At 35.7% G+C, this 15,172-nt stretch overlaps 1 protein-coding gene across 1 annotated transcript in view; it reads right to left on the bottom strand.

The window, feature by feature from the left end:
* MROH9 (maestro heat like repeat family member 9) overlaps positions 1 to 15,172 on the bottom strand; it is a 97,575-nt gene that overhangs the window by 57,996 nt on the left and 24,407 nt on the right. The window contains exons 4-6 of the mRNA XM_067710882.1: positions 10,128 to 10,263; positions 9,467 to 9,553; positions 7,291 to 7,395 (exon numbers count right to left, since the gene is read on the bottom strand). Coding sequence (XP_067566983.1) covers positions 7,291 to 7,395; positions 9,467 to 9,553; positions 10,128 to 10,263 — 328 coding nt within the window. The remainder of the gene's footprint in view (positions 1 to 7,290; positions 7,396 to 9,466; positions 9,554 to 10,127; positions 10,264 to 15,172) is intronic.

Raw genomic sequence — 15,172 nt, 5'->3', positions numbered from 1 at the left:
AAGAATGTGAGGTGAACTAGGTCATGGGCCAAGGATACGACTGAATTAGGATGTTGGGAGTGATAGTCTTAGTAAACGAAGGGAAGATAATCTGCTTCTGTGGATGTCTTCCTTGGATTCTTTCTGCCTGTATTTCTTTGTAAGGGTACCTGCGGCTCCCCCTATTTTAGGAGTCCTATGACTTAGAAGAATCTAGAAGCAGACAGTAGGGGTTGCTATTTATTCTAGGCCCTAGGAAGAAGTATTTTATTTTCCCCTGGCTATTCTCTTCTTTTGGTTTGCATTCCAAATTTCTTTTTCTATCAAATGGCAAGATTTTAAGAACCACCTTTGCATTATGGGTTTAAGAAAAAAGGGGAGGGTGTTCTGTTTCTCTGTTGGGCATGATGGAGGAGTATGAGTATGTGTCCAGTATTTTGTCACAAGCTTCTCTGCCATAAACATCTTTGCCACGAGCATTTTTGCCTCAAACCCTTTTAATACATGACTAATTGTCTGTAAGGCAATTTTGCTGTGAAAGATAAAATAACTAGTAGACTGCTTGGTTTGACACTTTGGTTTCAACTGGTTGAAATGAGTTAGACTTTCTTTCAGTTAGCCATTTTATTGGTGGCTTTATTGAGCTGAGAGATGACAATGATTTGCCCCAAGAGTTGGTTTCTTATTTTGAAGCACACTACATTGGAGGAGAAAGAGGCTAAGGGTCTCAGAGGTGCAGAGTTGAACCCACATTTTCCATAGAGCTTTGGAACATCTATGAACAGACATGTGGCAAGATGCCAAGAACAAAAAACAGTGCAGAGGTTTTTATAATGCAATACAAAGCTCAGTTAGAAATATGCATCCTCATACTTGGAATGAAGGATGAAATGAAGGAAGAAATTTTAGCAAAAAAGAAAAACTATCATGCTGAATGAGGAGATGAATCAAAAAGCAAAACACGTACTATGAATGAGAGACTTCAAAGACAAGTGCTTAAGTACAACCCACAAAATAAAATCAGTTATTTGGCAGGATTGCCACGAATTTACACACAATTTAAATATATTTAAATTGTATGTAAATATTTAAATTGTATTTCTCAAGAAAGCCTTTTAAATTTTGTTATTAATTTTTCATGTTTCATTATGACCTTTATAACGTCCCTCTTTTATTTTTCGTTATTTTATCTTTTATGAAAAAATTGCCTTATGGCCAATTCGTTATGCTACAAAGATGTCTATGGCAAAGACCTTTATAGCGAAAGTACCTAGAACCAGGGTAGTACTTCTCACAGCTTAGCTCACTGAACCTGGGGACCATTTACAGAGGATTGGTTTTAAAGTTTTATTGTGTTATAGTTTTTGCCTTGCGCGTTCTCTCTGATTATTCCTTCTCATGAACTTGTGGATGTGTAACTCTTAGCAGGTGTCTTTGTAAAGGAAGCTGCTAATGATGCCAGATATGGTCTGTCTAGATGTGTGTCTCTAGCAGAGTAGGTGTGGCCATGTCTAGATTGCATAGCGTGTTTGAGGAGGAGGGGAGACCTGACCTAGGACAGGCCAAGAGAGGAATAAAGCTGTGTGAACCATGGGGCACACTGATGATGCCCTGCACAGTCCCTTCAGAAGTGTGCCAACCAAGTCACACCCCCTCAAACACAAGACTTTGGGAACATTAATACAGTATAGTCCTGCTTTTTTAGAAAATCTATCTAAAGTGCTGAAAGAAGGCAAGAGTTAAGACCTGGAGAAAAGTAACTTCTCTGTATTTGTTCCTAAGTCTAAGTGCCTGCTTAGTTTTCTGGCCCTTTCTTACTGGATTCCTTCTTCTGTGTACATCTGGCCTCTCCAGTTCCTTATCTTAACAATTATGACAGTTTTAGGTGCTAAATTCCAGAAGCAACCACTTCTAAGTTTTTTAGCTGCTGCTTTTGGAAATCAACTATACATCTCTAAACAATGGACTTCTACTTCAGTTCTAAAATCACTTCGGGACATTGCCTATCTATTCCTGCTGTGATGAATCAGTGCATAGGCCATACTCATTTTTAGTTATATTTCCTTTTGGCATATAAATATGTCCTCTCTACTCCTTTTGAGACTAAATTCTCATCTGTACTCAGAATTATCTATTTTTGATAATCATTTTTGTTCTCTTTATTTACCTGGGGCTATCTCTTGTATTTGGAGGGTTTTGGGGCTATCTCTTTTGTGTTTGTATTTGGAGGGTTTTCTCAAATGTCTGGCAAATTCTTGGTTGTCTAGTCGTATGTAAGAACATGATTCCACTGGTGGGATTTTGACCAAGGCTTGTCAACTGGTGGGCTTGGCTTTAGAGTAGTTGGGTGGGTAGGCTGGGATCATGCTGAAGTGTATCTAAACAACAGAACCAAGATGATCGTTTCAGGGAATTTACAATTGTTTTGAGAAAAATGTCCTCAAATTTTACCTACCAATGGACTCATGTCCCTGTGGAATATAGAGTGTGTGTGTAAACGGGGATGGGAGGCACTATAGATCCTTCTGTATAAACTTTCTATGAGTCTTTTCGGTGCATGTGTATGTCTTCAGCTTTCCTTTGCCTCCCACTCTTCATCGTTACTTGGGCTTCCATAGCTCCAGACTCTTCAGGGTTCCATAGGGATACTCCCTCCCTTTGCAGCTGTCCTCCATTCTAATGTTCACATGCCCCTGCCTTTCAGCTTCCCCTGCCAGACTTTATCAGTTACCATCTTCTATCTGTTCTGTCATGCAGAAGTTTGCTGACATCACTAGCCCACTGAGAACCTGTTACTAATTCTCTTTGTTGCAATGGCAACATTTAACAAATTTTATTACTGTCATTTTGTGGAGGGGGAGGAGATAGACATGTGGACAATCTGTTAGCTTTGACTGGAAACCTTCCACCTGTCTTTTTTTTTTTTTTTTTTTTTTTTTTTTTGTAGTACGTGGGCCTCTCACTATTGTGGTCTCTCCCGTTGTGGAGCACAGGCTCCGGACGCACAGGCTCAGCGGCCATGGCTCACGGGCCCAGCCGCTCCGTGGCATGTGGGATCTTCCACGGACCAGGGCACGAACCCATGTCCCCTGCATCTGCAGGCGGACTCTCAACCACTGCGCCACCAGGGAAGCCCCCACCTGTCTTTTAAATGCTGATGTGCCAAAGGAACAAACCTAGGAAAAATCTGTTAATGAGATAATATGACATGTTTAGCTCACATTTCTTCACCCGTTTGGAAATTAACAGTTTAATTGAAAGGACAAATATTCTTTGAGTGTAGCAGTTTCTTCATTCTGATAGGCACACAGGTCATATAAGAGGAATACCACTTTAAATTCTGGTAGAATACAAATGAAAGTATTGTTCAATAGGACAAGGGCCTCTGAGAGTCTGGGAGACATAGGCTAGGGTAATTTATGAAGAAAATAGTTTTTATCCAGTGAATGGCCAGAACCTGAGAACAGAATAGGTAGCTACGTTTAGTTAGAGAATGGCAGAACAAATCTTCATTTATTATTTACAATGTGTCAGATATAGAGATACACAGACCTTGCCTGTGGGTAGTTTAGCTTTTAATTTATTAATAATATTTTTGATTGTTTTATGTATTTGTTCCCCCATCTCCATTAATTTCACTGACTTAATTATCTTCAGAAGATAATTATCTTATCTTTATCTTTATAAGATAATTATCTTATTTTAAAGAGAAAATTAACTTAGTAAAGGTTTATGCTTCCATGACTGTGATATAAGCCCGTTGAGGCTATCTTAGTTCCCACCTTCTGGAAAATGCTGGTGTGCTTCCACCTGGTGGCATTCAGCAAGCATTGCAGAACAGAGGAATACGTTAACCACTTGGCTTCTCAAAGGTCTCAGTTAAAGCTTAGGAGCCCTCAACGATTTATGAGAGCCTTCTGCTGTACATATGAATTTACACATTTATTGTTTCACAGTTGAAGGGTGGGCTATGTGCTGGGGAGAATGAACTTTACAACTGTAATTGAAAGAGAGTAGAGGTGATAGCAGAAGATGAAACCCCCAGATGTCATACCTGCTACCTGAGTGGAACTCACTAGTAGATATATATATATTTATACACACATATAGTATATATCTAGTATATAAATATACACTAGATATATAAATAGAAAATGTATATGTGTATTGAAGTGCAAAGAGAAGCGTGTGAATAGTCTCCATCAAATGCTTGCTGAATATATAAAACATGTTAGGAACTATACAGAAAACAGACTGGAGTGTTGAACTACACTTAATCTCTAGCCTCACTTGCAAAATTTTGTGTCCATTTGAATGGACATTCCAAACCATCTCAGAAATAGAGGGAGACTGACTTCCCAGGCCAAAGAATCAGAATATTTAAAACAAGCCACTCAGACTCTCTTTTGGACACTGAGATGGGGAATTAGCATGATGCAAAGAACATCATGGACTGTATTTTCCATGTAAGTAAATTGTATTATGTTCCAAAGCTTATTTTATTTATGTAGTTTTTGGCTTTTTCTCACTTTCTTTTTTTAAATTTTTATTGGAGTGTAGTTGTTTTACAATATTGTGTTAGTTTATGCTGTACAGCAAAGTGAATCAGCTATATGTATACAATTATCCCCTCTTTTTTGGATTTCCTTCTCATTTAGGTCACCACAGAGCACTGAGTAGAGTTCCCTGTGCTATGTAGTAGGTTCTCATTAGTTATGTATTTTATACATAGTATAAATAGTGTATATATGTCAATCTCAGTCTCCCAATTCATCCCACCCCCCTTTCCCCTTTGGAATCCATACATTTGTTCTCTACATCTGTGTCTCTATTTCTGCTTTTTTTTTTTCAGATTCCACATATACGTGTTAATATATGATATTTGTTTTTCTCTTTCTGACTTACTTCACTCTGTATGACAGTCTCTAGGTCCATCCATGTCTCTACAAATGACACAAATTCAATCCTTTTTATGGCTGAGTAACATTCCATTGTATATATATATACCACATCTTCTTTATCCATTCCTCCGTTGATGGACATTTAGGTTGCTTCCATGTCCTGGCTATTGTAAATAGTGCTGCAGTGAACATTGGGGTGCATGTGACTTTTTGAATTATGGTTTTCTCTGGGTAAATGCCCAGTAGTGGGATTGCTGGATCATACGGTAGTTCTATTTTTAATTTTTTAAGGAATCTCCATACTGTTCTCCATAGTGGCTGTATCAATTTACATTCCCTCCAGCAGTGCCTGAGGTTTCTCTTTTCTCCACACCCTCTCCAGCATTTATTGTTTCTAGATTTTTTTGATCATGGCCATTGTAATCTGTGTGAGGTGATACCTCATTGTAGTTTTGATCTGCATTTTTCTAATGATTAGTGATGTTGAGCATTTTTTCATGTGTTTGTTGGCCATCTGTATGTCTTTGGAGAAATGTCTATTTAGGTCTTATGCCCATTTTTTGATTGAGTTGTTTGTTTTTTTTGATATTGAGCTGCATGAGCTGTTTGTATATTTTGGAGATTAATCCTTTGTCAGTTGCTTCGTTGGCAAATATTTTCTCCCATTCTGTGGGTTGTCTTCTAATCTTGTTTATGGTTTCCTTTGCTGTGCAAAAGCTTTTAGGTTTAATTAGGTCCCATTTGTTTATTTTGGTTTTTATTCTCATTACTCTAGGAGGTGGGTCAAAAAAGATCTTGCTGCGATTTATGTCATAGAGTGTTCTGCCTATGTTTTCCTCTAAGAGTTTTATAGTGTCTGGCCTTACATTTAGGTCTTTAATCAATTTTGAGTTTATTTTTGTGTGTGGTGTTAGGGAGTGTTCTCATTTCATTCTTTTACATGTGGCTGTCCAGTTTTCCCAGAACCACTTATTGAAGAGGGTATCTTTGCTCCATTGTATATTTTGGCTTCCTTTGTCATAGATTAGGTGACCATAAGTGCATGGGTTTATCTCCCAAAGTTTATTTTAAATAAAATAATAAAAATTCAACTATGTTATAAGGCTGATTTAGGCTTTTCGTCTCAATATGTCTAGAGACTGTACAAGTATTAGAAATGGATACATGAAGATAGTGTCACAAATGCATGTTTCTGACCCCCTTCATACTGAACTCCTGAACTGATTTAAACAATCAGATATACAATTAGTAGAGTATGTTTAAAAATCACAGTAAAGGGTGAGTTATGGAACAGAGACTGAAAACACAGTATCCATAAGAGAGAAAAATGTTCAGAGATAGTCTGAGGCTTCGTAGAAGGCAGGCAATAATGTTATTCAAAATATAGAAAACCTCAGTAAATATTGGCAATTATGAGATACCTATTCTCCATCTGAAAGGCAACAATTAAAAAGTCTGATAATATCCAGGTGTTTGTGAAGGTTGAGGAAATGGGCGCTCTAATATTCACAGGAATGCAGAATGAAGGATGATTGTGCATTACTAAGTTTTAACCTATTCATACTTTTTGGCCTATTATTTTTCTTAGCATTTCTAAGTACATACTCACATACATGCAAAAGGATGACCATTTTTGTATTGTTTGAAGTAGAAAAACCCACAATATACCTCAATGTTCATCAACTGAAGAATAGTTAAGTAGATCATAATACATCAACACTATAAGATATAAGCTGTAGTGAAAATAATGAAGCAAATCTATTAAAGTATCTGTTGGGCATACTGTTCAGTGAAAAAATCAAATTGCAGAACCATATGTAAATATGATGTAACTTTAGTAAAGAAAAACTAAGTAACAAAGCTATGTATATCCGTGTGCATGTATATTTGTATGTGTACGTAGCTGTTTGGCAGGACACACATCACACAGACGTGGCTAGGGACGAGATTGGGATGGAGAGGATAGTAAAGAAGGACTTCTGCTATGTCTTTAGCATGTCTTACAATGAAAGTACTCAAGAATTACTTGTTATACATTTAAAATAAATGGTGGTTTAAAAATATTCTAGGAAAAAGAGAAATAAGAAGGAAAGTAAGGATGAAAGAATTTATAAGTTTACAAATAACATTGATTGTGGTCCAAAGAGGAGAATCCAGAGAGTCATCAAAAGCCTGGTTTTGACACACTCATACTGTTTGTGGAAAGCATGAGGCATCTTAATCAATTGAGAAACTCTGCTCTAACTGACATAAAGTCATGTAGGATATTAATTCCTTTCCCAGTATCCCAAACCTACTAGTATGATAATACAAAGCAGGCATCTAACACTCTCTAGACCCAAGACTTGGAAAGCAGCACTGCAGAAATGCAGTCTTCAGAAGCACGTGGCATGATTACTCTGTGACTTACACATCCCTTGACTTTCCTGGATGCAAAGCTTAGCACTCTGCTGATGATCACCATGGCTCTCTCCTGCATGTACAAATTATCTTCACTCATCCACACAGCCATTTCCTGTTGAAAACACAAGAACTATCCTAGAGCCATGGTGTTTCCATTTCCACAGGTCCCTTTCTTCTGATCACCACCTTCACCAAGTCAAGGTTCCCCATGTCCTCCCAATGGTTTCACACCTATCCTATATTTATTTTAAAAATATGACAATAAGCTGGTATATTACTGTCTATTTAGGTCTTATGCCCATAAGACATATAATAGACATATGCCCATAAGACATATGCCCAATAGACATATGCCCAATAAGACATATGCCCATAAGACATATAATATTCATCTGCCATATAGCTACACCTGGGTTTTATTTTATTTAATTCTATCCAACAAGTATTTACTAATATCCACTATAACAGTCACTTTGCCAGGCATCATGAAAAGTTTAACATGAGGCTGTGAGGCTGATTATCACCAGCTGCTTCTCCTTCTCTTTTTCTTTCAAAATACATATTCTCTCTTTTTTTAAAGCCATAAGATCTGATTTGCAGTTTTAAAAAAGAATCAAATGTTATTTGATCCTGAAATGTCATTTTATCCCAGAATTGCCTCTGTAAATTTACCATCCAGATATCTTCTGACTCATGGTTTAGAGTATATTCCTGGAGCCAGCTCGATGAGAAAGTTCTTGCTAATTTTGATTCATTGCTAAATATGGTCTCTCTTGCTGTAGCTTCTACCTATTTGTTCTAAATCCTCAGATGCAGGGACATATTTACAACCTTGGGGAAGGAAGAAGACTGCATATGGCTTACATGTTAACCACCATTAGTAGACTTCTTAAGACAGATTGTTGGAGTCCTTAGTATTTATGCCAATGGTTGGCCAAATCTCATCCCCTTCTCTTGCTCCCATTGTGTAAAACTGTTCTGAAGTTTGTTTCCTAGGGCAGAAGAGTCTCTAAATCTCAGGGGGCTCAGCCTATTCCTTTTCCAGGAGTGAGGGTCAACACTTTTTGAGGATCAGGGGAGTTTCTAGATGTGGTAGGTATAAGAACAAGGTGGTTAAGTAACAGGCTCCCTAGTTAGAGTAGGTCCTCTACTCATTAGATGCACACATATTATTTCTCCTCTCTCTGCTTCCATTTCCTTATCTGCAAATGAGAGAAATAATTTTAACTTTCTCATAGGGTTATTTTAAGGATTAAATTAAAAAACCCATATATTAAGTATGCAGCTTAGTGCCTGACATAGAGTAAATCCTCAATAAGCAGCCTAGGGTGGTAGAAAGAGCACACATGGGGAGAGGGTTGTAATAATGGGGTAATAACCAATTTACAGGATTGTGAGGTTAAAATGTTTTAAATGCATGGAAAATATTTGGCTAAAATTAGGCACAAGTTACCTCAGTATATTTTATTATCCCCCCCCATTTCTCCTAATCTTCATATATACCAGTTCTGCTTCTTTCCTTGAATGTATTTTACGATTTGCAAATCCCATGATTCTCATGGTACAGTAAGTAAATCTAGTTTCTCAGTATTTTCAGACAGCTTCCTCCTGATGCCATCTTGTTAAAAACGCAAAATTAAAGGTCATAAAATGTCCAGATCAGTCTCTGTCTCTGCCTGGCACATTAAAAACACAGTGAAATCTTGGATGTGAAAAGTAGGGTTATGGCTGGTTATTAGAACTTCCTTTGATACTATGGTGTCCATGAAGATAGGATGCTCATGGGATTCCCTAGCCCAGGGTTGTTAGGGAAGAACATGCATATAGCTATTATCAAAATATGGCTCATTGTTAGGTGGACCTGAAGGTGGTTTAGGCCAGTCATCGTATGTTCTGCTACCCCGTATTGTGTTTCCTCTTACATTGCTACATAACCCTTGGCTTCTTAAGTGTCTGTTGCCATTCTCCCAAAATTGGCTTCTTAAAATTGTGTCTCTGTAATTCAAATAAAAGAAAGTAATTTTATTTGGGAGATAATGGCACATTCTGAAAGGTAAAGAAAAATTTTCAGCTGCCAAATACTTGAAGGAGATCTAAGTATGGCAAATGGTAAATAATAAGTAAAATATAGTATACCCTTTAGATTTATGACAAGAAAATGAGACTACTTATTTTCCCTTTACCTTTAAGATTTGCAGTTTGTAGAGGTCTTTAGACACTAAGATCAGAAGAGTGTCCTCAAATATGTTTAAAATAGTTCGGTATAAATTCTGAAAAACAAGAAATTTGCACAACCAGCCAGCCAGCCTTAGATAAAATTTCACCAACGCCTATAGTTTTGCATCCTGGGGTCCTGAGTTCTCCCCATAAACTGAAGGTAAGAAAGGAGAGAGGTAGCTCTGGAGATGAGACCTCATTCAATACTGTATGCCATGAATTGCTTTAATACCTTGCGGGGCAAGTGAACTGTGTAGCTATGCTGAGAAATAAAAACCACAGATGTTGCTGATCTTACTACAGGATTCTTTCTACCTCCACTTTTCTTAGCTCCTGTTTCCTTCTTTGCAACACTTGCCAGTAAACTTGCTGTTTTTGTCAAACAAATTAACCAAAATCTCTTCACCCATTTGTTCCTATAGATCCTATACAATCCTTTAAATCCCATGGGTTATAGAATTCACAAGGAGTCCAGGGATAGAGATTAGTGCTAGAATATGCTGTTTATCTATTATATCTAAAGAGAATGAAGGAGAAAACAAAGATTACAACTTTTGGACAGACTTTCTGTGGGATTGCTGTGGTGCATGATGATGTCTCATTATGACTAAAGGAAGCAAGTCTTACCTCCAGGTCCTCTTGGTCATCCTCATTCTTCCCAATTTCTTTAACTTTGTCAAGACTTGGTATAGCAAATGCCATTTTGAAGGACAACTCTACTATCTTCAGCTGAGTTTCATATTGCAATAAGGGATCCACGAAGCTGACAAGAAAAAGGTATAATTATTAAATTGAGGAAAGAACAGATACAACCTAACTTTAGTGGTTTTTTCTTAGTTTAAGAGACAGTGTACTAGAAAATGAGGCCCAACTTTCGACTTTATATAACATGGGTTTTAAATATTAGTGTAAAAATAACAATGGTGCTTTAACTATAAAGGAATCATATTTTTTGGTAAAAATCATTTATAATCTGTTATTTAGAGTTCATAATATATTTCTGCATAGACATAATAATGTAAAGGGTGGTTACCTACCCAGCCAAGCCCGTAAAGCCATGCTGAGATTTAGGTAGTTGAAATATATTACTGCCACATTTTCTCTAGTCCATGATACTATGTTTCTTACATTTAATGTTTCTGATATTGGGATACATCTTCCAATTTATGGCAAAAGAAACCTTCCCATCAGCAGCTAAAAAGATAAGTTGTGACACAGTTATTGTTCCTTCAATAAGTGTGACCTCTGGATACCAGTGCCTCCTGATTTTTTTGTGTTAAAAATAATTTTTTTAAAAAAGATGGTAATATAGTTGTTAAGGTAGGAAATCTTGTGCTGAACTCAGAATCTTTTTCCTCTACTGGAGAAGAAGACCTAAATATCTGATATCCATTGTTTGAAACGGCATTTCTCGTATTATATTAGATAATTTTCAAATCTTGAGAAGATTGATTTGACTTATTCATGGGCTCCAATGGATTTTCAGACTCTGAACAGCTACCTATCAAAAGCTTCCAGTAGTATTTTCAGTTGTAGGTTTCTAGAGATATATGATTTTGTTTAGAAAAATGCAAAATTAATATTTTGATAAAATAGAAAATAGTGTCTTTTAATGTACTTTGAAATCATATTGCCAGTCCTAAAAATGCTAAAATGGTCCATGTCATGAACAAGGATTAGGAAAGTAGTGTGATACTCTGATGCCATTCATAACTGCTGATGGACAAAAGAATCTTCACATTTTAAGTGTGAAGAACACTGAGAGTCAGATATTGGTGATAGTAAAGAAAGTCCGATATAAATATATAGGTCAACATCGGCAATTATCAGCAAGTATACATTGTTTTTTGGGCTACATGTAATTGGTTTTCAAAAGAACAAGTATTAAATTACTAATGTGTTTTACAAAAAATGACATCTTGGAAATAAGAATGGCAGTGTAAAACCTTTCTTATATTCCAAGATATATAACCAGGTGGTATAGAAAGAAACTTGAGAAGAAAGAATAAGCATCCCTCACAAATTACTGTATGCTTTTGTTAAATTTTTGAGTGAAATGTTTTTTCAGATATTAGAGTGAAGTGAGAAGTAGAGGTAAGCCAAATGTACTAAAATATTTCTTGAAAATGTTTTATTTCTTCCTATTATGAAGCAATAAGTATTATATAAGATCAGTAAGCAAAATTTTTACAAGTATAATTTCAAGAATCACAATTGAATAAAGGAAAGTCGATGCCTCCTAATAAAAGCATGGGAAAATTATATTAAACATGATCAAAAATAAATCAGGAGGGCTATATCAATATGATACAAGTCTAATACAAATGAAAGAGTATTAAGAGAGATATATGCAATTATTATAAAATAATAAAAGACATAGTTATTAATACAAAAGTTCTCAAACCACGTAGAAACAAAATTGAAAAATTATTAAACAGAATTATTTATATAATAATTTTATGAAAAATTATTATATTATTAAAGATATAAGGAGAAATAGACACACAGATATAGGAGATGATTAAGCATTCAATTATTAGTATGTGGTAGATAAAAATAAAAATTCTGCAAAAGGAGAGACCTTTAATAGAATTAATAAGGAGGTATAAATTGTATTAATTGAGATAACAAGGATTATCTTTTCAGATAATCATGGAATGCTGACAAATATTTACCATATACTTAGCCATAGAAAGTTTCAAAATATAAAAGGATATATATTTCGTTCTCAAATCACAATGAGAAGTCTATTTTAAAAATTAGAAAATTCAAAGTACTTAAATACTGTCAAGACTTTTTTTATTTAAAATGAGGGAAAATAATAAACTAAACATATAATTTAAGATTTTAAAAGGACTAAAAATACAACCAAAGACATGAAGGACATAAGCAAAATAAATGCATTATGGAAAAAAAAAAGGAAAAGGAGAAATAATAGTATAATGGCAAGTTTAAAAAAAGATTTAAAAGATAAGAAATCATAGGAGACTACTACAAGCAACTATACGCCAATAAAATGGACAACCTAGAAGAAATGGACAAATTCTTAGAAAGGTACAACCTTCCAAGACTGAACCAGGAAGAAATAGAAAATATGAATAGACCAAGCACAAATCTAGGAGCAGATGGCTTCACAGGCAAATTCTATCAAATATTTAGAGAAGAGTTAACACCTATCCTTCTGAAACTCCTCCAAAAAATTACAGAGGAATGAACACTCCCAAGCTCATTCTATGACACCATCATCACCTTGACACCAAAACCAGATAAAGATATCACAAAAAAGAAAATGACAGGCCAATATCACTGATGAACATAGATAGATGCAAAAATCCTCAACAAAATACTAGCATACCGAATCCAACAACACATTAAAAGGATCACACACCATGATCAAGTAAGTGGGATTTATCCCAGGGATGCAAGGATTCTTCAATATCTGCAAATCAATCAGTGTGAGACATGACATCAATAAATTGAAGAATAAAAATGATATAATATCTCAATAGATGCAGAAAATGTTTTTGACAAAATTCAACACCCACTTATGATAAAAACTCTCCAGTAAGTGAGCATAGAGGGAACCTACCTCAACATAATAAAGGCCATACATGACAAACACACAGCAAACATCATTCTCAATGGTGAGATTCTCAAAGCATTTCTTCTAAGATCAGGAACAAGACAAGGATGTCCACTGTCACCACTATTATTCAACATAGTTTTGGAAGTCCTAGCCGTGGCAATCAGAGAAGAAAAAGAAATAAAAGGAATCCAAATTGGAAAAGAAGAAGTAAAACTGTCACTGTTTGCAGATGACATGATACTATACATAGAGAATCCTAAAGATGTTACCAGAAAACTACTAGAGCTCATCAAGGAATCTGGTAATGTTGCAGGATACAAAATTAATGCACAGAAATCCCTTGCATTCCTATGCACTAACAATGAAAGATCAGAAAGAGAAATCAAAGAAATAATCTCATTTACTATCACATCAAAAAGAATAAAATACCAAGGAATAAATCTACCTAAGGAGGTAAAAGACGTGTACTCAGAAAACTATAAGATACTAATGAAAGAAATCAAAGATGACACAAACAGATGGAGAGATATAACATGTTCTCAGATTGGAAGAATCAATATTGTGAAAATTACTACACTACCCAAAGCAATCTACAGATTCAATGCAATCCTTATCAAATTACCAATGGCATTTTTCACAGAATTAGAACAAAAAATTTTACAATTTGTATGGAAACATAAAGACCACAAAAGCCAAAGCAATCCTGAGAAGAACGGAGCTGGAGGAATCAGGCTCCCTGACTTCAGACTATACTACAAAGCTACAGTCATCAAAGCAGTATGATACTGGCACAAACAGAAATATAGATCAATGGAACAGGATAGAAAGTCCAGAGAGAAAACCATGCACCCATGGTCACCTAATCTGTGACAAAGGGGGCAAGAATATACAATGGAGAAAAGACAGTCTCTTCAATAAGTCGTCCTGGGAAAACTGGACAGCTCCATGTAAAAGAATGAAATTAGAACACTCCCTAACACCACACACGAAAATAAACTCAAAATGGATTAAAGGCCTAAATGGATACTATAAGCCTAAAAGGCTGGATACTATAAAACTCTTAGAGGAAAACATAGAAAACTCTTTGACATAAATCATAGCAAGATCTTTTTCAATATACCTCCTAGAGTAATGAAAATAAAAACAAAAATAAGCAAATGGGACCTAATTAAACTTAGCTTTTCCACAGCAAAGGAAACCATAAACAAAATGAAAAGACAACCCTCATAAAGGGAGAAAATATTTGCAAAAGAAGCAAATGACATGGGATTAATCTCCAAAATATACAAACATCTCATGCAGCTCAATATCAGAAAAACAAACAACCCAATCAAAAAAATAGGCAGAAGATCTAAATAGACATCTCTCCAAAGAAGACATACAGATAGCTAAAAAGCACATGAAAAGCTGCTCAACATCACTAATTATTAGAGAAATGCAAATCAAAACTCCAATGAAGTATCACCTCACACCAATCAGAATAGCCATCATCAAAAAATCTAGAAACAATATGTGCTGGAGAGGGTGTGGGGAAAAGGGAACCCTCCTACACTGTTGGTAGGAATGTAAATTGATACAGCAACTATGGAGAACAGTGTGGACGTGCCTTAAAAAACTAAAAGTAGAGCTACCATATGATCCATCAATCCCACTCCTGGGCATATATCTGGAGAAAAAACATGGTTCAAAAGGATATATGGACCCCAATGTTCATTGCAGCACTATTTAAAATAGCCAGGACACGGAAGCAACCTGAATGTCCATTGACAGATGAATGGATAAAGAAGGTGTGGTATGTATATACAATGGAATATTACTCAGCCATAAAAAAGAATGAAATAATGCCATTTGCAGTGACATCAATGGACCTAGAGGTTGTCATACTGAGTGAAGTAAGTCAGACAAAGAGAGACAAATATTATGTGATATTGTTTACATGTGGAATCTAAAAAAAGTGTACAAATGAATTTATCTACAAAACAGAAATAGAGTTACAGATGTAGAGAACAAACTTATGGTTACCGGGGTGTAGGGGGGAAGGGATAAATTGGAAGATTGGGATTGACAGATACACACTACTATATAT

This window comes from Pseudorca crassidens, chromosome 2, assembly GCF_039906515.1.
Source record: "Pseudorca crassidens isolate mPseCra1 chromosome 2, mPseCra1.hap1, whole genome shotgun sequence".
Lineage (NCBI taxonomy): Eukaryota > Metazoa > Chordata > Mammalia > Artiodactyla > Delphinidae > Pseudorca > Pseudorca crassidens.
Note: the sequence above shows the minus strand (reverse complement) of the source record. Positions and strands in the feature narration are given on the sequence as shown.